Genomic DNA, 25070 nt, shown 5'->3' with positions numbered 1-25070 from the left:
CAGCATCATCAACCAATCAGTTTCAACTGCTGATTGTTAGGACTCACCTGCCTCAACCAATCAGAGCTTCTCTCACTCTCACGTGCAGAGATGACCAATCAATCACGTGCTTTGTCTGATCAATGGGCCACATTTTTAGAATTCATGTTTTTATTTAGAATAATGAACAATCTGAGCATTAACAAACAAAAGCACAAAGGCTTTAGTTTTGTATATTTTTCCATCATTTTAGTATTTTGTGTTGTTTTCAGTGTTTCTGTTTTGTGTATTTCTATGGTTGTTTAGTGGTTTTTAAGTCATTTTATGTTTCTGTTACTGTTATGTGGGTTTTTGAAGAATGAAACAATGTAAACATTGTCTGAAAAAGTAATTGTGATTATTCTTCTTCAAAACTAAAAAAAAAAAATAAACATATGTAATCACATGTATTATATCAACAGTGATAAAGTAATAAATAAATAAAGCCTCACGGGGTGCGTCCCACAGTTTGAGAACCACTTTTCCAGAGAATAATTAACGTTAAAGTGATAAAAAAGCACAAAGCTGTGTTAATGTTTGAATACAAAATGTTTTCTGAGGTAAATTATCTCTATGAGTCTCTGTAAGTAAACAGTCAGTTTCATTGTTAACAGTTTATTGTTAAAAGAAACATAACAAGAATAAAAAAAACAACCTTCTGTAAGTTTCAGAAAGCCTTTATAACATAACCAGGCTTGGGAAGTAACGGACTACAAGTAACGGTGTTACGTAATCTGGATACAAAAGTAATGTAACTGTAATCCATTACAGTATATTTAAAAAACATGTAATCAGATTACCAGTATTTTTGATGAAAATGGGGATTACATTTTAAAAGAAAGCAGAATATACACCGTGCAGCAGATACACACAGTGCGACACTTCACCATAACAAATGAACACGTGAAACCAACGCGCTGCCTGTGGCTGTTTATCATCATGAACCTGGAGCTTTCACTGCATGAAAACTTCAACGTCATTTTTCACTTAAATCCTTAAAAATTAAACACCATCACAGTACAATGTGAATGATGACTGCCTGCTGCTAACATGTTGTCATCATCCAGTGATTACGTCCAATCTGAAGAAACCTCTACAGGTAAAATTTGCTAAAACACAGAAATACAGTGAGATAAAGTGCAGCTTTGTTAGTTTGCTAACCTGTCAGTACTTCCACTTACTACTAAAACAGGACTACGTAACTAGTATCTGTAGGGATTGGACTGTAGGTTCTGAAATTATTCCAGAAAAAGCTTCATCACCCAGTTTATAAACATACAGTATATACGGACGTTGTAAAGAAACTGGGACGATTCGTAAACAATCTTTAACTGGTCACTGTCGACCGTGACCACATCAAATAAAACACCGTAATTCACCGCTTCGGTAAATTACTAGGATGAATCGTAACTTTTGAGCTCTGACACAAACCCTCAACACTAACCACCTCCCCTGAATCCTCCTGTTGCCTTCACTGACTTCCAAAACTGTAGGAATTAAGGATATTTACAAAAAACACATCCAACAAACAGCAGAGCTGTTACAATACACACTCATTATGGTAACAGCTTACTTTGATCATAGTGTGCAGTAACATCACGGCTGTTTTTATGTTTTTTCTGTGTATTATATATAATGCTTATTATTTTATCTGCACTGTGTTGTAAGTTAGCGGGTCAGAAAATGGATGAATGTGTTGTAAGTTATAAACATCCAGTCTTTTAAAAGCTCTTCTTAAGGAGGTTTAAAATAAAAATAAATCATATTGTAGTGAAATATAAATATTTCTGTCAGAATGCTACAGGATGCAGATTAACGGCATTTGTTAATCAAGGAAATAATTTTCAGAAAATAGTGTTTGGCACACGTTGAATTAAAGCACCTGTACATTACATGACACATGAAACACAATGCTAACACCAGTGTAGGGAAATTACTTATTTACTTTGGAGCATGTTAATACCTAAAACACCTACTTCAGGTGAGACTTTTTTCTAATAGAAATGACAATTGTTGCTATGTTGTGTATGTAACATTTGTAGCTAAAACTATAGAACTTATTAAAACCTGACATAACACTTTCAGGTGGTGCTTTTTTGTTTTATATATATTATGAAACTGTAACAATAACATTTATTATAAATAATTGACATTTATGTCTCTTTGTTCGCCTGTTTATCATGAGAAAGTGTGTGTAAACGTGTAATATTATCCCAAAACTTGCATGTGAGGATACATTCACTGTCATATTGCAACTCCCGCTTCATTCTGTTTAAAATCTCTGTTAAAAAAAACAAAACAGAATTTAAAAAACAATAATAATAATAATGTTGCCTGTTCTGTTTAAGGAAATACATCTTTTTTAAATATGAACAACCTGAGCCCCTTCATTTGACAGGTTATATGTGAAGTAAAGTATCTGTGGTGCGTTCAGGAGCTGAGTGTCATCATCTCCCTCTGCTCCTCACTGGTCTCCTAAAGGAGCAAAACATGAAACACTCTGTATCATCACATTCATCCACTTTATTAGCCTTTCATTGTCATTTGATGTCAACATGGATGATGATGAACTCACTTTGTTTGGGTCTGATTCTCCAGTTGAGGAAGACGAAGTGTCAGAGGCTGAAAAACAAACAGAGTGGAGTGAGGAAGATGCTTTCACTGATCAGCCATGACATCAGATCAATCAGAAAAACACACTGACCCTCATTTATCAACCGTTCGTACGTTCAGATCTGAGCGTACCACGTGGGTTGGACCAAATTCACGCAAGCTTTGATATTAACCATTTCTGATGTGATCATACACTATGATCAGATCTCATGTCTGGTCTGACCTCATGTACCCAAACCTGAGTGGATTAGTGGAGCAGCACCTTGGATTTCCACTGGATGCGTATCTGCTCAGAAACTGCAGCGTAATCTGTTGTACGTCAATTCCACCACCTACGGTTTTGCTGCTTATCTGTTGCAACAAGGACTCAGAAAATCTCACTAATTCACGTGTAATCGTGCAATATATATACTGTATATATGTCATTCTACCATGGATAAATGCAATATCATTTATGTGACATACAATTTGAAAACATGGCATCAACAAACTAAAAGGTCTGGGACCCCCAGAGTCTGAATTGCGCCCACTCAAACTGAAACGCACAATTTTTGGGCTGAAAAAAAATTTGGACAGGTTTTATTATCTTGAGTTCAAATATATTTTTCTTTACCTCAGCTGTGAGGATGATGATTTTCATCTCAGTAATGTTTATTTCCTTACAAACGTTTGTTTGACCTCAGTGGGCGGGGCCACCGAACCAGGACTATTTGAGGACGTAACATGTTAATGATGATCAAATTCAGCCGCTGCATTTATCAACACCCGATCATTGGTGCGCTGTGATTGGTCAGATATGAATATTTCATAAGTCCCATGTTTGTTCTGTCGTACGACACAATGTGACCTCAGATTTGCACCGTTTTCACACAGGGTTGATAAATGAGGGCCAATGTGAGCGACTCACTGTGAGAACCTGTAAACCCTGAGGGACAGCGAGCTGGAGACAAATAAAGACAAAGAGCATTAATAACTGCACTGAGAAGAGGATTCAAAGAAGGTTCAAGAAAAGTGTTTTAAAGTGAATAAAAAGAGCTTTTCATTTATTACCAGGAGAACATTTGTTCCACGTCACAAATCCAACGACAGCCACAAGAACAAGAACAGGTACGACAACAACAGCAGCAACAACACCTACACAACAACAACATTTATTAGTAGTGATTCATAAAAACGTCTGAATCAGAAGTAAATAAAAAAAAAACACTTTTCCTTGAGTGTTGGTATTATATTATGTTTAAAAGTGTTCATTAAAGAGAGTTGGACAATAAACAAGGTTTAAATGCAGCGTGTTGGAAGTTTCAATGATGATTAAATCTGTCATTTTTCACACAAGCTTCACTCACTGCTTTGTTACAGTTACAATAAGTAATCAATTTGTAAATCTGTGTCTAACAACATGCATTGCCGTAAGTGACAACTGTTGCCACCTGCGGCCATAGAGTATTTTTTGGGGTCACTGTTTTTATCCTCTTTCTGTAAATAAAAGAGGTTTACATCGACATTTTTAACTTTTCCTGATTATTTAAAGGAACTAATTCAGCCTCAGCAACAAGTCCTGTAATTAGATTTCTATAACTTTAATCAACTACTGATAGTTACCAAGAGTAAATGAAGAGGAATCAGATGTTTGACAGATTTGACTGTTTTGATGTGATTGTGAGCAAAGATGGATCAGAACAATCCCACACATCATCATGAGTCTCTCACCTCCATCAGACTTTCTCCAGTTGCTTAAAATCACACTTTTGTCCAGAGTGACTGTGAGATCTTCCTCCACACCTTTAATCTGGAACACACAGTCGTACCTGCTCCAGTCTTCAGCTCTGATCAGAGAAATGTTCAGGTCAACGCTCATCTGGAAGCTCCCATCATGGTTGGGGAGTATCTCTCCGTGGTCCACGCCCTCCAACACCTTCTCCTCCTGGTCTTTCCTCCAGAACATCTCAGCATAGCGGGGGTAGAAACCTGTAGCGTGGCAGGTGACTGGAGAGGAGGGAGTCCTCTGGAGGAGCTGGATGGAGGGAAGATCTGCAGAGGAACCACAAGGAGAACACAGTGAACTTTAATGATGAAGAATCTAAATGATAAATTAAAATATTAAATCTTCTGTAAATTATAAATATAAATGCTAAATCTTAATCTAACCATTAAATATTAATTCTCAATGTTAAATGATGAATCTATATGTTAAATTTAATGGTAAATATAAATTCTAGATCTAATAGTTAAATATAGAACTAAAATTAAAATATAGAAGTTAAACCAAAATCTAAATGTTAAATCTAAATGTAAATGTTAAATATTAAACATAAATATTAAATACAAATGTTGAATCTCAATGATATATCTAAATGTTAAATGTCACATGTGAAACTAAATATTTAGCTAATATGTCAAAATGTGTTGTAGAGACACAGATCCAGGTGATTTACACTCACTGTGATCACACTTTTCATTCTAACAGATAAAGACAGAGTCACACTGTTGTGTTCATGTGTCTGCAGCAAAGGAAGCTCAGAGGAGTTTACCTGTTCTCATCAGGAAGCTCCGCCCAGCGCTCACAATCTTCTTCAAAACCTCAGGACATTCCTGGGTGTAGTAGTATTTATGGTATGACATCATAGCTTTGTCATTGTTCCAGTTGAGTTTAGTGATGAAAGCCTGTTGTTTAGCAGCGATCCATATCTGTTCCTTCAGATTCAGACTGAGGAAGTCTTCTCCATCATAACCATATTGATTATAACCATTAACCTCTCCAGTCTCATCGTCCCATTCACAGCCGTGCATCTGCTGGTAAGTGTGAACACCTGAGAGACACAGAGAACATTAAACACATGTACACGTGCCTCCAAGATTTGTCTCCAATTACATCTGATCTGATTGTAAATGTGTTTCTATTGATCATCTCTTTGATTCTTTACTAAATCCTTTCAGCACTGCAGGCTTTTATTCTGACATGGAGCCACTTTAAAGACTTTTAAAGGCTGAATGTGAACAAAGATGTGAAAGTAGGATCTAGTTTTAGGAGCAACACAAAGCACAGCTGCATTACTTTATGTGACCAACAGGAGGCGCTACTACATGTGACTGGAAATAGGGTTAGGGGCAAATATAAATGTAATCATGTAATTTATAATTAATTATAATTATGGCGTAATTATTATAATCGAGTTTAGATAATTGACTTTGTAATTGTAATTATTATTGGAAATTCTATAAATTTCCCACATTTCTGAGACCCTCCATTGTGATACTGACAAAACTTCTAGTTAAGAGTTAAAAACTAATCAAAGACCAGAAGAGATGAAAGTACAAAATATAAAATCACCAGAAAACAATCTGTGGAACCATGTTACAGTTCTATGGCTTACACATACGTAGTTATTAATTATTAAAATATGTTTCATATCAAGTTTTCTCACTACCTGTGAGTAAATCTTCACACCCATACAGGTGGTTATAGTTAGGATATAATAGAAATGTATATAAATAGGAACAATACAATGTGACAGCAACAATACTGTGAATGTAAATGATGAGTTTATAACTATTGATAATAACTAGTCTCTCACTGACACCTTTAACATCATCACATCCAACGTCCACAACAATGGAGCTTCTTTCAGCGTCCAATGACAATCTAGTGACTCTGAGGGACGACTGAGGAAGTGCTGACGTCAGCATTTTTCCAGCTTTAGGAATGGTTCCTGCAGCATTCACTTAGTGATGCTCAGAGGTGACAAATAACCAAGTACCAATACTTTGTTACTGTACTTTATTAGAGTATTTTTATTTTTTTTGGAGACTTCTTACTTTTTTAAACGCAAATCTGTACTTTCTACTCATTACATTTAAAAAATGAGCTCGTTACTTTTAAGATGTTCCAAGATGACGTTACGGCGGGAAAAGATGCAAAACTTTGGTAGTGTGGGGGGCGAAATTATTAGTTATGCTTAAAAATATATTTACTCATATATTTTTTAATCCTTAAGCCTTGGGTAACTTTTCATTGTGTGATTTTCATGTCTTCAACTTTGCCGGGTCAGACGGCCTTGTCCAAAGCACATGATATGCTTAAACACACACTCACATAGTTCCCCAAAACATAATCAAGGACAAATGCGTAGGCACTCTCTGTGTACACAGTCACATGGCTACACACTCACATAGTCACATGCACTCCCCATACACATCCATTCATACACACAAACACATAAACGCACACCCCTCCGTCTCTATGACAATCAAGCAGATACCAGGACTGTTTGACCCAAGAAGAAGAAAATGTTTTTTTCTTCTTCAAGAAGAAGAAAATGTTTTTTTCTTCTTCTCTCTCCCCACCTCCTCCACTCTGTCCTGTCCTTATCTCCCGGGGGGGAGGAGGGAAGGGGGAACTGAGCAGGGATATACGTGATGTGTGTCAGAATTGTCGCTCTCTCGATCATCGGACCTCCGGCCGGGACGGTCACTTCTTTTGTTCCATCTTTGTCTTTTTTACTTAGTTTAGAATAAACTTTTTTATAAAATCATCAATGCTTCTCCTGGACTCCATCATTCAACCAGAGCAATAAATCATGTCTCCAAATGAGGTCAACCGCAAATCTTGCCGTAACAGTAGTTTGAGTCTTTTTCTGTTAAACAGGTCCATTAGTTTTATAGTTTACATTTTCAAGTTTTTATAAATATTAAACTCAAAGCTGATCTGGGTTTAATTGAGCATTTGCATTTTTTTTCTTGACACATTTTATTTACAAATTGTATTTATAATGAGTGTTAAATTCTCCAGATGTTCAACGAGAACAGATTTAACTTGTTTACATGAACCAGTTTTCTACAAGTTCATAAAAATTAAAGATATGGAATTTATAAAAACCTTGTTTTGTCATTGAAGGAATGTTTGCTTTTTACTAAAGTACATTTAGTAGCGACTACTTTTTTACTTTTACTCAAGTAAGGGAGCAACTTCAATACTTTTACCAGAGTCATTATTTATTCAAGTATCTAAACTTTTACTTTAGTACTGAAGACGAGTACTTTTGTCACCTCTAGTGATGCTGTGCTTTCTATTCAGGGTTTGAAGGACACACTTTCAGTGTGTTTACAGCTACACAACAAGCATTAACACACACTGTCACACATCAGCATTAGAAAGAACAAGAGAACTTTAACTAACCTCCAGATTGGTTGAAACGCTGCTTTAAGGTTTCAAGGTGGGCTTTGAACCTCAGCTGATGCTTCCTTCCTCGAGCAGACACACGTTCCACGTACTCTTCACCTACAGCATCTTTAATCCAGTCTTGTTTAGGGACTGCTCTCCTGGTGTTAATGTCGTAGTGACCCATCTGAACATCATCAACATAACCAACAGCCACAAACTCTGGGAAGTTTGGTACGTCAGATGAAGATGTGTAGAAAAACCTCATAGTGTGCAACACTGTAAGAAAAGGTCAGAGTCATGAATTCAGACACTGAACAACAACATGAACGTATCCACACAATCACACACATCACAGTGATCTCTGCTGTTACAAACACTAACTCTACTACACACTTTAATAACTTTGTAAATGATTCAAAGATTAAAAAAACATTATTCCATTATTTAAAAAATATTGGTTTTTTTTGGTTTTTAAAGTCAAATAAATTCATTTAACATTGCTTTAACTAAACACTGTTTGTTTTAGATGCTCAGACTAACTTTATATGAAAAAATAATTTTTTTTAGTATTTCTAAACCAGAATTTTAAAATGTTTTTTTCGTTAACAAATTTAAAATTTAATCAAACTCAGCAAAATGTGACAGACTTCATAAACTGTGTGAGTGACAGTTTTCTCATGACTGTTGTGAGTCATTAAAATGTAATTCTAACAATGCAGGAAGCTGATTGGCTTCATTTGGTGTCAATATCAAAGAGGACAGCGTCACATAGTCACATGTCTACTAAAAACTTTATTAATTATTGGAGGAGAGAATTAATAAACTATTCTCTCATCAAACTTGGAGCATTGACATTTTACCCGAAACTTAAGGATTGAAGTGTTTTTTCATATTTAGTTTGAATAGTTGAAATAAAAATATGAATCAAATTTTTAATTAAACTTTTCTTTTTCTAGCAATTTAATACATTTTAAAACCAGAAGGAATCAAGTCTATATTGCTCTCATTTTTTAATTATTATTTCAGTAAAGAGAAAGCGATAAATACAGTTTATTGTCAGTTCATGTGGTTGAATGATGTTCAGTGACGCACTGTGTTGTAGTTTGATCATAAAAATTAAAGTTTTTTTTTTTTTTTTTTTTTAATTAATAAAGAGACATCGACTAAACAACTAAATGTCAAACTAAATACAGAAAAAAATAATTCTGCTCCAGATATAAACTTCTAAAAGTTTGATTGAATGAGTTTATAAATTAAAAAGTAAATTTACATTAAAAAAGAAAAATATATATATATTTTTTTTATCGATTCATAAAAACGTCTAAATCCGGAAGTAAATATTAAATTCTACTTTTCCTTAAATCTTGGTATTTCAGTGTTTCTTAGTTTACATTAAACTGTTTAGTTTTTTATTAAACTGAATTTTATTCACAGTGAATGTGGCTGAATGACGTCACATGCCACATCTTTAGTTGTGCAGATTAAAAGTTAAACTGAAAGTTTTCGTTGCGGACTCGTTAAACGTGTTTAAAAGTCGTTAAAAACACATATAAAGTGAGTAAAAAGAGCAGATGATAGTGTTGTAGGTGTAAAGTTGTCCCAGTGTTAATAAGTGAGTCTAACTCCAGGCTGTAAAGTGAAAGTCAAACAAAGCTTTCCATTCCTCCTCACATAAAGACAGTAAAGTGTAAAATGATGTGGACTGACCTGCTGTCACACCGGGTGTTGAGAGGAGAAACACAAAGATGAAGGTGTTCATGGTGGAGGTGAGCACGAGCACCTTTCACTTCCGTCCTGTGGATCAACACTGAGAGAAGTCACGTGACCATCGGCCTCCTGCTCAGCCAATAGGATTTCTTCCCTCACTGTTACTGGGTAGAAGTCACACACTCAGGTTCTCCAGCAGATATTATTAAAAAAAAAATAACTGCTTTTCTGAGTTTATAAAGTCTTTTTCTGCTGTTTTGTGGGTTTTTAAGGTCATTTTGTGTGTTTTTGTTGCTTTTTAAATAATTTTATGTTTCTGTTTTCTTTGCCGTTTTCTGTGTTTCTGTCTGTTGAACCTAATAAAACTGTGATTTACAGTTTGAAACTAATAAAGTAAATAAATTAGTGATAAAGTAATAATAATAAAGCACCTCCCTCTGTCATGACGTCACCCCACTGGGCGCGTCCCACATTGTATATTTTCCCGTCATTTTAGTACTTTGTGTTGTTTTCAGTGTTTTTGTTTTGTGTATTTCTGTTTTTTTTTTGTTGTTGCCGTTTTATGGTATTTTGTTGCTATTTAGGTGGAATTTTGTGTTTTTATTGCTGTTTTCTGGGTTTTTGAAGCCTTTTTTTATTTCTTTTTTGCTGTTTTGTGTTTTTGGATTCATTGTGTTTAATATATTAATATTAATCTATGATATGAATTTAAAATCTCTTGATGTATTAATCTGACAAACTTTGGGCCCCCAAACAAGTTCTGTCTGTTGAAACTTCGGTAATAAAACTGAGATCTACAATTTGAAGCTAATAAAGTTATTGTGATTATCTGAATCACATATAATAGATTAGCAGTGATAAAGTAACAATATTAAATAAAGCAATAAAGCGCCTCCCCCAGTCATGACGTCACCTCACGGGGCGCGTCCCACAGTTTGACAACCACTTATTTCAGAGGATAATTAACGTAAAGGTGGTAAAAAGCATAAAGCTGTGTTAATGTTTGAATACAAAGTAAACAGTCAGTTTCATTGTTGTTAACAGTTTATTGTTAAAATAAACATAAAAAGAATTTTCAGAAAGCCTTTATAACCATCACCAGGCTTGGGAAGTAACGGATTACAAGTAACAGCTTTACGTAATCTGGATACAAAAATAATATAACTGTAATCCATTACAGTATATTTAAAAACATGTAATCAGATTACAGGTATTTTTGATAAAAATGGGGATTACTTGGTGGGATTACATTTAAAAAAAAAAAAAAAGCAGAATATACAAAGTGCAGCAGATACACACAGTATGACGTTTATATGACACTTGTTGTCATGAAATATAAATATTTCTGTCAGAATGCTACAGGATGCAGATTAACTGCATTTGTTAATCAAGGAAATCATTTTCAGAAAAAAAGTGTTTGGCACACGTTGAATTAAAACACCTGTACATTACATGACACATGAAACACAATGTTAACACCAGTGTAGGGAAATGACTTTGGAGCATGTTAACACTAAAACACCTACTTCAGGTGGTGCTTCTTTTTAATAGAAATGACAATTGTTGCTATGTTGTGTATGTAACATTTGTAGCTAAAACTATAGAACTTATTAAACCCTGACATAACACTTTAAAATTTGTTTTTTGTCTGATTTTTTTTTTTAATATGAACAACCTGAGCCCCTTCATTTGACAGGTTACAGAGGGGCAAAAAAGTATTTAGTCAGCCACCAATTGTGTAAGTCCTCCAACTTAAAAAGATGAGAGGCCTGTAATTTTCATCATAGGTATACCTCAACTCTGAGTAGGGTTGGGCATCATTTGGATTTTAACAATTCTAATTCCGATTCTGATTCTCAATTTCGATTCTGGTTCTAAATGATTCCGATTCTTTGAGTTGTGCAGGTAAACAGGTCACAGGTTTCACAGGAGAATGTTTTAGCTTGAAAAAGCCTTTACACAGGTATTTTTATTAATTCACTTAGTTGATAGTTTAATTTGGTTGCTGTAATGTAACCAGGGTATTCAGTTACAAAGATCCCCAACTGTAACTGTAAAAGTGAAACTTGCTGAAATAACAACAAACAAGTTGGCAGTAGTCTTAAAAAACAAAGAGCTACAGGTAGATGTGAAACTAAATAAAATAAACTCAAACCCTGGAACTGTCATGTGACAAATCAATCAACAGATCAAGTTGAGGAAGATTATTATTATTCTGGATACAGTGGAAACAGAAACTATAAAAAATAGTTATATTGTGAACCTGTTTATATTGTAGGCAATATATTATATACATAAATGAAACTGGAGTCTAAAACCACAAAAAAGCATCACTTTAAAAAGAAAATAGACTAAAATAAGATCTCTTTATAGATAATTTAGGTCGTTTTGACGTGACTTATGGCGTTGACGCGCTGGTGACGTCATAATCCAAGATGGCGGCGACCCAGACTCCAGTCAAGATTATTTAATAAGAGCCTTAAAAGACATGAATATAATGAAAAGAGTGGACGGACGGAGGGACACACACACACACGTATGTAGGAATAAAAAAAAATGCAAACATCTTCATAACGGTTCCGGAACCGGACGTTAGGAATCGGTTCCTATTTGGAACCGGTTCTTGGTGCCCAACCCTATCTATGAGAGATAAAATGAGAAAAAGAAATCCAGAAAATCACATTGTAGGATTTTTAATGAATTCATTGGTAAATCCCTCAGTAAAATAAATATTTGGTCATCTACAAACAAGCCAGATTTCTGTCTCTCACAGACCTGTAACTTCTTGTTTAAGAGGCTCCTCTGTCCTCCACTCGTTACCTGTATTAATGGAACCTGTTTGAACTGGTTATCAGTATAAAAGACACCTGTCCACAACCTCAAACAGTCACACTCCAAACGCCGCTATGACCAAGACCAAAAAGCTGTCAAAGGACACCAGAAACTAAATAGTAGACCTGCACCAGGCTGGGTAGACTGAATCTACAATAGGTAAGCAGTTTAGTGTGAAGCAATTATTAGAAAATGGAAGACATACAAGACACTGATAATCTCCCTCGATCTGGGGCTCTACGCAAGATCTCACCCCGTAGGGAGGACCAAAGTAACAAAGGCTACCATCAGTAACACACTACGCCACCAGGGACTCAAATAATGCAGTACCAGACGTGTCCCCATGCTTAAGCCACTACATGTCCAGGCCCGTCCGAAGTTTGCTAGAAAGCATTTGGATGATCCAGAAGAGGATTGGGTGAATTTCAAATGGTCAGATGAAAACAAAATAAAACTTTTTGGTAAAAACTCAACTTGTGTTTGGAGGAGAAAAAACACCATACCTACAGCAAAGCATGGGGGTGGTAACATCATGCTTTGGGGCTGTTTCTCTGCAAAGGGACCAGGATGACTGATCCGTGTAAAGGAAAGAATGAATGAGGCCATGTATCGTGAGATTTTGAATGAAAACCTCCTTCCATCAGCAAGGACATTGAAGATGAAACGTGGCTGGGTCTTTCAGCACGACAATGATCCCAATCACATTGCACGGGCAACAAAGGAGTGGCTTTGTAAGAAGCTTTTCAAGGTCCTGGAGTGGCCTAGCCAGTCTCCAGATCTCACCCCTATAGAAAATCTATGGAGGGAGTTGAAACTCCATGTTGCCCAGCAACAGCCCCAAAACATCACTGCTCTAGAGGAGATCTGCATGGAGGAATGGACCAAAATACCAGCAACAGTGTGTGAAAACCTTGTGAAGACTTACAGAAAACATTTGACCTCTGTCATTGCCAACAAAGGGTACTTTACAAAATATTGAGATGAACTTTTGTTATTGACCAAAGACATATTTTCCACCATCATTTGCAAAAGAATTCATTAAAAATTCTACAATGTGATTTTCTGGATTTTTTTTTCTCATTGTGTCTCTCATAGTTGAGGTTTACCTATGATGAAAATTACAGGCCTCTCATCTTTTTAAGTGGGAGAACTTGCACAATTGGTGGCTGACTGAATACTTTTTTGCATCTGTGGTGCGTTCAGGAGATGAGTGTCCTCATCTCCCTCTGCTCCTCACTGGTCTCCTAAAGGAGCAAAACATGAAACACTCTGTATCATCACATTCATCCACTTTATTAGCCTTTCATTGTCATTTGATGTCAACATGGATGATGATGAACTCACTTTGTTTGGGTCTGATTCTCCAGGTGAGGAAGACGAAGTGTCAGAGGCTGAAAAACAAACAGAGTGGAGTGAGGAAGATGCTTTCACTGATCAGCCATGACATCAGGATCAATCAGAAAAACACACTGACCCTCATTTATCAACCGTTCGTACGTTCAGATCTGAGCGTACCACGTGGGTTGGACCAAATTCACGCAAGCTTTTATATTAACCATTTCTGATGTGATCATATGCTATGATCAGATCTCATGTCTGGTCTGACCTCATGTACCCAAACCTGAGTGGATTAGTGGAGCAGCACAGGAAAATCTGACTAACTTTGGATTTCCACTGGATGCGTATCTGCTCAGAAACTGCAGCGTAATCTGTTGTACGTCAATCCCACCACCTACGGTTTTGCTGCTTATCTGTTGCAGCAAGGACTCAGAAAATATCGCTAATTAATGTGTAATCTCGCAATATACTGTTTATATGTGATTCAACCATGGATTAATGCAATATCATTTATACGTGACATACCATTTTAAAAGTGCTCAACCATAGTATCAACAGATTGGTCTGGTTGATACCATCATTTCTAAGATGAATTTCATCTCAAACGTTTATTTCCTTACAAACGTTTGTTTGACCTTAGTGGGCGGGGCCACCGAACCAGGACTATTTAAGGGCGTAACACGTTAATGATGATCAAATTCAGCCGCTGCATTTATCAAAACCCGATCATTGGTGCGCTGTGATTGGTCAGATATGAATATGTCATACGACACAATGTGACCTCAGATTTGCACTGTTTTCACACAGGGATGATAAATGAGGTCCAATGTGAGCGACTCACTGTGAGAACCTGTAAACCCTGAGGGTCAGCGAGCTGGAGACAAATAAAGACAAAGAGCATTAATAACTGCACTGAGAAGAGGATTCAAAGAAGGTTCAAGAAAAGTGTTTTAAAGTGAATAAAAAGAGCTTTTCATTTATTACCAGGACGACATTTCTTCCACGTCACAAATCCAACGACAGCCACAAGAACAAGAACAGCTACGACAACAGCAGCAGCAACAACACCTACACAACAACATTTATTAGTAGTGATTCATAAAAACGTCTGAATCAGAAGTAAATTTAAAAAAAAAACACTTTTCCTTGAGTGTTGGTATTATATTATGTTTAAAAGTGTTCATTAAAGAGAGTTGGACAATAAACAAGGTTTAAATGCAGCGTGTTGGAAGTTTCAATGATGATTACATCTGTCATTTTTAACACAAGCTTCACTCACTGCTTTGTTACAGTTACAATAAGACGTTAGTGCCATCAAGTAGACAGTAAAACACAACTACATCCAATGATTTCCAAAATAAAAGCCTCAACAGGAAGCTCTTATAGGGATCCTCCACTGTTTTTACAAATGTGGCATAAAATCTTTGAAATGTCCATTGTATTTGTTTTATTAACTTTTAAAAATGAGACTACTTCACAGTTTTAAAGCCTGTCTTCCTCCATCTTGAAATCATGTGATTGATGATGTCACACGGCCCCACTGCCTGTAAACATCCCATTGTTTTCTATTGGAGTGAAGCATACTATGAAGTCACAGGAGTGCCAAAATTAAAAGCAAATGCATGTGGAAATAAAAGCAATGTCAAAGTAAAGACCCGCTTGCTGTGGGCGGGTTACTTGTAATCCGTTACTCCCCGAGCCTGCTAATACATAGCAACTGCAAGCAGGTATCGTGTGAACAGGTATCGGCTCGTCAGCCTGGACGGAAAGACTTTACTTTGTCTTTACTTTGACCGTGGAGTGTGGAGTTACAGAGTCTCAACAACTCTGTCTCCACCCTTTCCTCTGCACACACCCAACACAGCATAACGTGGATGGCTGTTCATCATAGGAATGGGATCCACACAAGGTTCCTGCTGCTTAACAGAAGGTTTTCCTTGCCGCCATGATGAATTCATGTTGGGTGTGGGATACATATGTATGTGTATATATGCATATGTGTGTATCCATAAAATGAAGAGTCCGTCCTTAAGACTGCTCTACTGTAAAGTGTCTTGAGATACCATTGGTTATGATTTGGCCCTATACAAATAAAATATTGATTGATTGATTTGCTTTTACCGACCGCTTGAGTCATGAAGTAAAAGTAATGTCAAAATGCAAATGGAAAAAACAAAGACAAAACAGAAAAAGCAATGAATAAATGGAAAAAGCAAAATGGAAATAGAATTCAGCCTGTTTTTTTAGATCATTCAGTAGGTTTTTCAGTCAAAATTTCAGTTATTCTAAAAAACCAGGAAAAGTTAAAAATGTCGATGTAAACCTCTTATGTTTACATCGCTAACTTCAGCCACCATCTCTGCTTCATTGTCGACCACAAAACTGCAGGTGACAACTGTCGCCACCTGCGGCCATAGATCATTTTTCAGGTCACAACTGTTTTTATCCTCTTTCTGTAAATAAAAGGGGTTGATGCAAAAAAATATGTATTTTGTTAGAAATAGATCTGTTAATAAGTATATTTCAAAGGTTTTAGGACACATTTGTTAAAACAGTGGAGGATCTCTATAAGTTTACCATCAAATTACCATCTGAGTTTATAAAATCTTCACAAATATTCACTGAAATAAATACATTCATAAATGTCACATGTTTAAATAAGTGAATTCAGCCTCAGCAACAAGTCCTGTAATTAGATTTCTATAACTTTAATCAACTACTGACAGTTACCAAGAGTAAATGAAGAGGAATCACATGTTTGAGAGATTTGACTGTTTTGACGTGATTGTGAGCAAAGATGGATCAGAACAATCCCACACATCATCATGAGTCTCTCACCTCCATCAGACTTTCTCCAGTTGCTTAAAATCACACTTTTGTCCAGAGTGACTGTGAGATCTTCCTCCACACCTTTAATCTGGAACACACAGTCGTACCTGCTCCAGTCTTCAGCTCTGATCAGAGAAATGTTAAGGTCAACGCTCATCTGGAAGCTCCCATCATGGTTGGGGAGCATCTCTCCGTGGTCCACGCCCTCCAACACCTTCTCCTCCTGGTCTTTCCTCCAGAACATCTCAGCATAGCGGGGGTAGAAACCTGTAGCGTGGCAGGTGACTGGAGAGGAGGGAGTCCTCTGGAGGAGCTGGATGGAGGGAAGATCTGCAGAGGAACCACAAGGAGAACACAGTGAGCTTTAATGATGAAGAATCTAAATGTTAAATATAAATATTGAATCTAAATCTAAATGTAAATGTAAATCTTAAATCTAAATATTACATCTAAATGTGAATGTTAAATATTAAATCCAAATGATTAATATAAATGCTAAATCTATATAGAACCGTTAAATATTAAATCTCAATGTAAACTCAAAATGATAAATATAGAACCACAATCCAAATATTAAATCGAAATATAAATGATAAATATATACATGTTGAACTAAAATCTAAATGTTAAATTGAAATGATAAATCTAAATGTTAAATCCAAATGCTAAATGTTAAATCTAAATCCGAATGATAAATCTATATGTCACAGGTGAAACTAAATATTTAGCTAATATGCAAATTCAACGAAAATACTAAAATAAAAGAGCTTAAAGTGAAATATGTGAGAGAGAAACAGAAAAATAAACATTTTACGTCAAACTGTGTTGTAGAGATACAGATCCAGGGCCCAGTTGTTCAAAGGTAATCTGATCGGATTTTGGAAAATGGATTGGTTTAAATCTTGAAAATGGGTTGATCAAAACCAAAAATGGATTCTGAGATCGGATTAGATCACGTAATCCAATCTTGGTTTTGATCCGGATAAAACCCTCAGTTTGAATTGTTCAAAACTTTTTAGTAGGATCAGGATAACTTTAATCCAAAAAAACAGGATTATTCTGATCCCAGCAGTTGGGAGGATTCAGGGGGGATTTCAGGAACAAAATGCAATTTTAATTAAATTCAAACTGGTCAAATAAATAACATTCATCGTGTAGTAAATATACATTTATGTATTGATATTTTTTAACCTAGTTTTCAAACCATACAGTTGACATTTTATACTACTTTGCATCACAGACCAGTAATGTAGAAATAAAATAATCCACTCAATAGCTGTGAAAATCAAACAAAAGAGTATTCCATTCTAATTCTAATTGGAAACTTAATATTTACAGACACATCCAAAAATCATTGTTCAAAAATAGTTTCTGACAATGGCATCCCTTACTGCATGACCAGTCACTCTCTCATTCTGAGAAAAAGTCGGAGGTATGTCTTCGTTTTCAGCTGACTCAGCAGGTGCATCATTAACCTCATCACAGAGACGGACATTCCGCTTTGTAGCAATATTGTGCAGGACAATACAAGCAAGTATTATGTTGCACACTCCTTGGGGTTCCACTCGCAAGTAGTTGAGGCAAGCAACGCGCCTCTTCAGAACTCCATTTAAACGCTCAATGGCACACCTTGTTTTGGAATGAGCAGTGTTGAAGCGTGCCTGCTCAGGTGTGTTTGATGCAAGAAAAGGGGTCATCAGCCATGGTAGGAGCGGATAGGTACTGTCCCCTAATATTATGCCATCTGGTCGGTTGGTCTGGAGATTTCTGTATAGAGCGCTTTCCCTCAGGATACATGCGTCGTGGACAGACCCAGGCCACTTCACAACACAGTTTGTGATGAGTAGGTCAGCATCACCCACAAGTTGTATGTTTATGCTGTGCCTTCCCTTCCTGTTGATGTACTCCCACTCTCTCTAATGGGGGGCTTGTATACACATGAGTGCCCCCATGAGTAACCCCAATAGTATTGGGCATGTTCCCCAAGAGTAAGAACTTGTGCTTGGTCTGGGAAATCTGGTCATCCCTTGGAAAACAAACAAACTGATTGACCAGGCTGGCCAAAGTTACTGACTCAGCTTTCACCACCTTACTCACAGTTGATTTGTCCACTCCTATACTGTCACCAACAACTTGGTAAAAAGACCCAGATGCATAGAAACGCAGAGCAATGAGGACCTGCTCTTCCACTGATATACTGTGACTCCTTCTGGTTCTGCGTTGAAGCTCTGGCCTGACAAGGTCTGCAATGTATTTAATATCAGCATTCCCAAACCAAAACCGAGCATAAAGCTCCTCATTAGTGTATTGCTCTAGTGGTTTTGAACACTCAACATACACCCTTCTACTGTATTCTCTCCTTCTAAAATGATAATGGCGATGGACTATACCTGCCATGTCAGTGGCCCTGTGTAAGTCCTCTGAGAAAGACTAAATGAGATGGCTGTCTGATGAGCTGATGTGCTTCACCTTGTTCTCAATCAATTGATCCTGCCCAGGGCCTATATAACCTCTGTGCACCACCAAACAGGTGGAACCATGGACTCAAAAGGATCTAATTTCACAGTGGCAGAAACCCATGCACTGCTGGAAGGTGTAAGGCATCATTATGCCTTAATAGTACGACGTTTTAGTTCTACAAAGGGAGGAGAACTGAACAACAAGAAGAAAAATGATGTTTGGGCAGAAATCACAAAGAATGTAAATGCCACAGGATCTGGCCAGAAGAGGACGACTGATCAGATCAAATTTAGATGGAAGAATCTAAAGGCCAAAGCAACAAAGTACCACTCAGAGGCAAAAAACACTCAAACAGGCAACAAGCCCTTCAAGAGAGGTGAATACACTGACTTTGTTCTTGACATTATTGGAGGGGAGCATTCACAAGCTCTACATGGGATTCAAGGTGTTGCAGGTGATGGTGAGCCCACAGCTGAAGGGAAAGGTGAATCAGATCCTACTGATGCAGAGGTAACGGTGATCCTTGATCTCAGTACAATTACTGTGGAAGAAGTTGGAAAAGGTGGATCTGCACAAGTAGAGACACTTACCACTGCAACAGGAAATCAAAGAGGCTTAAAATGTCCTTTGTCAAACAAAGATGATGATAACGCCTACAGGGCACTTCTTAAAAGAGAAACTGAACGAGCAGAGGTACAGATTGGCCTGGTAGAGGAACAGACTGCAGCAAACCAAAGCCAAACTTGAGATTCGTCTTCTGAAAGCACATCTTCAAATGTCTGATCATTCCACAGAAGAAGAAGGCTGAATGTGTGTGTGCTTTCCTCATGTTTCAAGGTTGAATTTGAAATATGGAATGTGATATGGTCTGGCTGGTCAAAAGATATTGAAAATGGGATGTTTGTATTTTCTGTGCTTTCTTTTTGTTTCTTCAAATGAATACACTTTGAGTTACTCCATGCTGGCTATTCTACTTGTTTGTTTTTACGCACCTAGTGGCCTTCAATGTGATATGCAGTCTAATTTAGAGCACACATTATCTGGATTTGGTAATCTTGAAAATTTGGATTTGGCTCAGACTGATCCAATCCTACTTTCCTTTGAACAACTGGGATAAAACTGAAACAGATTACATGATCCTGGATAACAAAAAAGGGATTTCAAAATCTGGATAGTTTTTATCCAGATTACAACTTTTGAACAACTGGGCCCAGGTGATTTACACTCACTGTGATCACACTTTTCATTCTAACAGATAAAGACAGAGTCACACTGTTGTGTTCATGTGTCTGCAGCAAAGGAAGCTCAGAGGAGTTTACCTGTTCTCATCAGGAAGCTCCGCCCAGCGTTCACAATCTTCTTCAAATTCTCAGGACATTCCTGTGTGAAGTAGTATTTATGGTATGACATCTTAACTTTGTCATTGTCCCACTCAAGTTTAGTGATGAAAGCCTGTTGTTTAGCAGCGATCCATATCTTTTCCTTCAGATTCAGACTGATGAAGTCTTCTCCATCATAAGCATACTGATTATAACCATTAACCTCTCCAGTCTCATCGTCCCATTCACAGCCGTACATATTCTGGAAAGTGTGAACACCTGAGAGACACAGAGAGAACATTAGACACATGTACACTTGCCTCCAAGATTTGTCTCCAATTACATCTGATCTGATTGTAAATGTGTTTCTATTGATCATCTCTTTGATTCTTTACTAAATCCTTTCAGCACTGCAGGCTTTTATTCTGACATGGAGCCACTTTAAAGACTTTTAAAGGCTGAATGTGAACAAAGATGTGAAAGTAGGATCTAGTTCTATTTCATCCCTGCTGACCGCCAGAGGCGGTGCTTTAAGCACTGAATATTCCCCTTCGCGCATGCGCAGTGCGAGTATGTATACCAACAATGTCACCCGTGTCTGAGGTGGAATTCGGACGGCTCGGGAGTCACTCTGGCCGAACACAGCTTTTCTCCCTAAAGTGCTGTCCCACGCTCACCTCAACCAGCCCATTCTGCTGGCACGGTTCAACCCTTCTTCCGTGGAGCCAGAGGTTCAGTCTGACCTGTTGTGCCCAGTGTGCGCCCTGGAAGCCTACACTGCAGCTACTGTAGGTTTTCGGGGGTCTGATCAGCTCTTTCTCTGTTATGGTGGCCCTAACAGGGGTGGTGCTGTCTCCAAGCAACACCTGTCCAACTGGATTGTCAATGTGACTGCCCATGCATATCGGGCAAGTAACCGTCTCATCCCATCTGGTGTGCGGTGCCACTCTACCAGGAGTGTTGCTACGTCATGGGCTGCCCTGAGGGGAGTGCCACTGGAGGACATCTGTGCGTCGCCAGGCACTTTCTCCAGATTCTACAAGGTGAATGTAGCCACACCCCATCCATTGGCTGTGGTCCTTCGGCCAGAGTCCTCGGATCCTACACACTGAAGGGTGGTAAGCAGGATTCTTCGTGACTTTTCTGGTATAAGTCATTCAGTACTTAAAGCACCGCCTCTGGCGGTCAGCAGGGATGAAATAGAACAAAGAGTTACGAATGTAACTATGGTTCTATGAATCGCGAATGACCGCCAGAGCTCTTTGTCACTCAGAACCCTCGTGTGCTCGCGAGAAGATTCTTTAGGAAAGTACCCTGGAGTGATACTGGAAGATATAAACTTCCTCTGGGTCATCCAGGGGTCACGGGTGACATTGTTGGTATACATACTCGCACTGCGCATGCGCGAAGGGGAATATTCAGTGCTTAAAGCACCGCCTCTGGCGGTCATTCGGGTTTTATAGAACCATAGTTACATTCATAACTCTTCGTTTTAAGAGCAACACAAAGCACAGCTGCATTACTTTGTGACCAACAGGAGGCGCTACTACATGTGACTGGAAACAGGTCTAGGGGCAAATATAAATGTAATCACGTAATTCATAATTACGGGATAATTAAAATCGTGATTGTAATAAAAAATAATCTGTTGTAATTGTAATTAAATTGTAATTGAGTTCAGATAATTGACTTTGTAATTGTAATTATCATGGGAAATTAGGGATGTAACGATTAATCGTAAGGCAGTTAAAAATCAATTCATAGGTATCACGGTTGACATCGATACTTTGAAAATTGAATCACTACTTTTTTTAATTTATCCCTTTTGTCCAGCAGTGTACGCGGCGGGCAGCATCTGCTACCACTTTCTGTTTGGCAGCCTTCTACTCTTAAACATGTTCATAAATGATTCCTTACCCCTTTAGCAGTGAAAGAATATCTGTAATATAATACAATGTGTAGGAACCCTGGTCGATGTCCAAAAGGCGGTAAAAACACTGTCGCACATTTGGAAAATTTCTTCAAACCCAGCCATTCTTCATCCTGCAGACCCCCTACCGACGACCTGCAGGTCCGATGACACTCACTTCTCCCCCAAAGATCAAACACATTCCACAGTGGAAGACATGTTACACCTCAGAAACCTTCTCCAACATGAAGTTGGAAATGGAAGAAATAAAAATAAACAATAAAACTTAAAACACCATCCGATGCTTTAAAGGCAGAACTTTGATTTAAACTAATTCCAGACATGGAACCCAGGCTTTAACCATTTTTCTCTCCAGGAAAGAGACTCATCATGTGCCTCCATCTGACATGTTTAATCACTAATGTAATCATCTTTCAAAGGAAATGTTTATAACTCTTCATATTCCATGATCAATGATCCAAGTGTTTTTGTCCTCTTTTATTATGCTTAAAGCTAGAAATAATTCAAATCAGTCATTTAAGGAATAATCAATTGAAAGTCATTTTTCAAGGGTTCATACAATCTGCACACACCCATCCTCCATTTTAGACCTAACATGGTAACACCCTATCTGGTTTTATGACTCGTTTAAAAAGCACATGTGGGGATAGCCCCACCATCTTGTCTTCTTTACAGGAAAGTTAAGACTCCTGCTTCTTTCTGTCAACCAATCAGGTCTCATTCACTCCTGCACTGCAGATGTGTTTTAGCCAATCAGATAACCTCTTGACATGTTTATAAAAGGCTTCGCTCCCTCTTATCACGCTTCTTGTTCTAGCTCTTACTCTGTCTCAACCCTCTCTGGCCCTCATCCAGTCCTCTTCTTTCTCTCCGACTTAAACAGTCAGAAGTTTTTCAGTTTAGTTATGCAGACATTTTGAGAAATGATTTGAACTTCTACCCAGTCAGGAAGTGGCTACAAGCCACTTCCACAATGACTAACTTTAAGTTTTATCTCCGTTTTTGAAATTAGCCAAGCAGCTTTTTCCCATTTTGGAGCCAATCAATTTTTATATCCTCCCATGAGTAACCTTTCACGAACTCTAGCATCTTTGATTTGAGAACTTGTTGGTTAAACTACCCATCAACGTCCATGAGTAGTGCCGTGTGAGAAGGAAAACCAGAACCCATCCAGACTGACAGTATCCCCGCGGGCCCGTACAGTGAATGAGTGGAAAACATCCTCGGAAAAGCGCCAGGAAAAGCTTTTTCCCACACACTGCTGGTTACGCAGAAGGAGCTGTCGTCATCACGCCTGTGTGAAGGAGGGTAAACTGCACGCACACACAAATCTGGCAGAAAGGTGGTTCATAACTTAAGAAATTCTCTCAATCGAAAATTCTAGATTCATAGTCTATAATTTTCATTTTGGTTAAGTTTTATTAATTTCATTACTTTAACTTTCCATTTTCTTTCTTCTTCCTCCTCCTCCTCCTCCTCTTCCTCCTCAGAGCGTTAGAAAACTCCTATAAATCAGAATGTGTATATACCATACACCTGTGTTTAAAATGTACATTTTGTGTGATATCAATGAGTCAAAATAACTGAATAATTGTGAAACTGCCTAATTTATCATCATGTTAATAGCCTGTAAAACAAACATATAATATGTAAACGTTGTGTTTTTATTGACATTTAAACTTTTATTAAACCTCTATTCTGACGTCAAGAACCCACTACAAAAACAGGAAACTGTAACAATGAATGAAAATAAAGTGATCTAGGACACTTAAAAACTCAATTCTAGATGGAACCTCTGGCAACTAATTTATTAAAATTAATAATTAATATTTTTAAAGTACTGATGCCAGCATTTTTCCAGCTTTGGGAATGGTTCCTGCAGCATTCACTTAGTATCTGTACTTTACTTGAGTATTTTTTTTTTGGCGACTTCTTTACTTTTTTAAACACATATCTGTACTTTCTACTCATTACATTTTAAAAATGAGCTCATTACTTTTAAGACGTTCCAAGATGACGTCACGACGTAAAAAGATGCAAAACTTTGGTAGTTTGAGCTTTTTTCTGTTAAACAGGTCCATTAGTTTTATAGTTTACATTTTCAAGTTTTAATAAATATTAAACTCAAAGCTGATCTGGGTTTAATTAAGCATTTGCATTTTTTTTCTTGACACATTTTATTTTCAAATATTACAGTCAGTATTTATAATGAGTGCTAAATTCTCCAGATGTTCAAAGGGAACAGTTTTCTACAAGTTCTTAAAAAATAAAGATATGGAATTTATAAAAACCCTGTGTTATCATTGAAGGAATGTTTGCTTTACTTTTTACTTAAAGGGGACATATTATGCTAAATCCGCTTTTTTAGCCCTTCAATGCATTTTATTGTATATTTAGAGTGTTTAGAAGTACAGAAAAGTTCAAATTAGTCTCTTCAGGTGATCCGTTGATATCTTTATATTCTGTTTTAGTCATATTTTTCAATCTGTTTCAATTTTTCGATTCTCTGTTAGATTTTTTGAACAATGACGTCACAGTATTTGCAGCAGAACTGCCAAATTAGGACATCAACTCCAGGCCCAACACTTCGAGCAATCTGCCATTTTTATTTCTCGCTTTTATTTTGTAGTCCAAGCTCCAGGATGCAGAAGTTACGAGAGGATAAGTCAAAATGTTGGGTTGTTGGATGTAGTAACCCACACGCTTCATTACACCGTCTCCCAGCATCAGAACCTTTTCAAAGTGTCTGGTTGAGTTTTATTTTTATAGAAATGTACCAACATCTGTGGGTAAGGTCATTTTTGTGTGTGTGAAGCACTTCAATGATGACTGCTTCATCAACCTCCACCAGTATAAAGAAGGA

At 37.3% G+C, this 25070-nt stretch overlaps 2 protein-coding genes across 5 annotated transcripts in view; both read right to left on the bottom strand.

Moving 5' to 3' along the window:
- Positions 1 to 2376: 2376 nt before the first annotated feature.
- Positions 2377 to 9628, bottom strand: LOC114471805 (major histocompatibility complex class I-related gene protein-like). Of its 2 annotated transcripts, XM_028460734.1 has the most exons (8): positions 9500 to 9628; positions 7808 to 8068; positions 5163 to 5441; positions 4342 to 4662; positions 3682 to 3765; positions 3539 to 3571; positions 2594 to 2640; positions 2377 to 2493 (listed from the first exon to the last, which is right to left on the bottom strand). In XM_028460734.1, the coding sequence occupies exons 1-8, from the start codon at positions 9549 to 9551 to the stop codon at positions 2449 to 2451; spliced, it is 1122 nt and encodes a 373-aa protein (XP_028316535.1). In that variant the 5' UTR covers positions 9552 to 9628; the 3' UTR covers positions 2377 to 2448. The 2 variants fall into 2 exon arrangements, with proteins under 2 accessions (XP_028316535.1, XP_028316536.1); XM_028460735.1 differs by lacking the exons at positions 7808 to 8068; positions 9500 to 9628 and adding an exon at positions 6060 to 6076.
- A 3643-nt stretch (positions 9629 to 13271) lies between these two features.
- LOC114471803 (H-2 class I histocompatibility antigen, Q9 alpha chain-like) overlaps positions 13272 to 25070 on the bottom strand; it is a 35343-nt gene continuing 23544 nt past the window's right edge. The window contains exons 3-8 of one of the 3 annotated variants that reach the window (XR_003675027.1): positions 20278 to 20556; positions 16508 to 16828; positions 14654 to 14737; positions 14511 to 14543; positions 13676 to 13722; positions 13272 to 13575 (exon numbers count right to left, since the gene is read on the bottom strand). Coding sequence is in view for 1 of the 3 variants with exons in the window: in XM_028460730.1 (XP_028316531.1) it covers positions 13531 to 13575; positions 13676 to 13722; positions 16508 to 16828; positions 20278 to 20556 (692 nt within the window). In the remaining 2 variants the exon portion in view is untranslated. The remainder of the gene's footprint in view (positions 13576 to 13675; positions 13723 to 14510; positions 14544 to 14653; positions 14738 to 16507; positions 16829 to 20277; positions 20557 to 25070) is intronic. The other 2 variants (XR_003675028.1, XM_028460730.1) reach the window with 2 other exon arrangements.

The sequence above is a fragment of the Gouania willdenowi genome, chromosome 11, assembly GCF_900634775.1.
Source record: "Gouania willdenowi chromosome 11, fGouWil2.1, whole genome shotgun sequence".
NCBI lineage: Eukaryota > Metazoa > Chordata > Actinopteri > Blenniiformes > Gobiesocidae > Gouania > Gouania willdenowi.
This window is presented reverse-complemented; position numbering and strand designations above follow the sequence as displayed.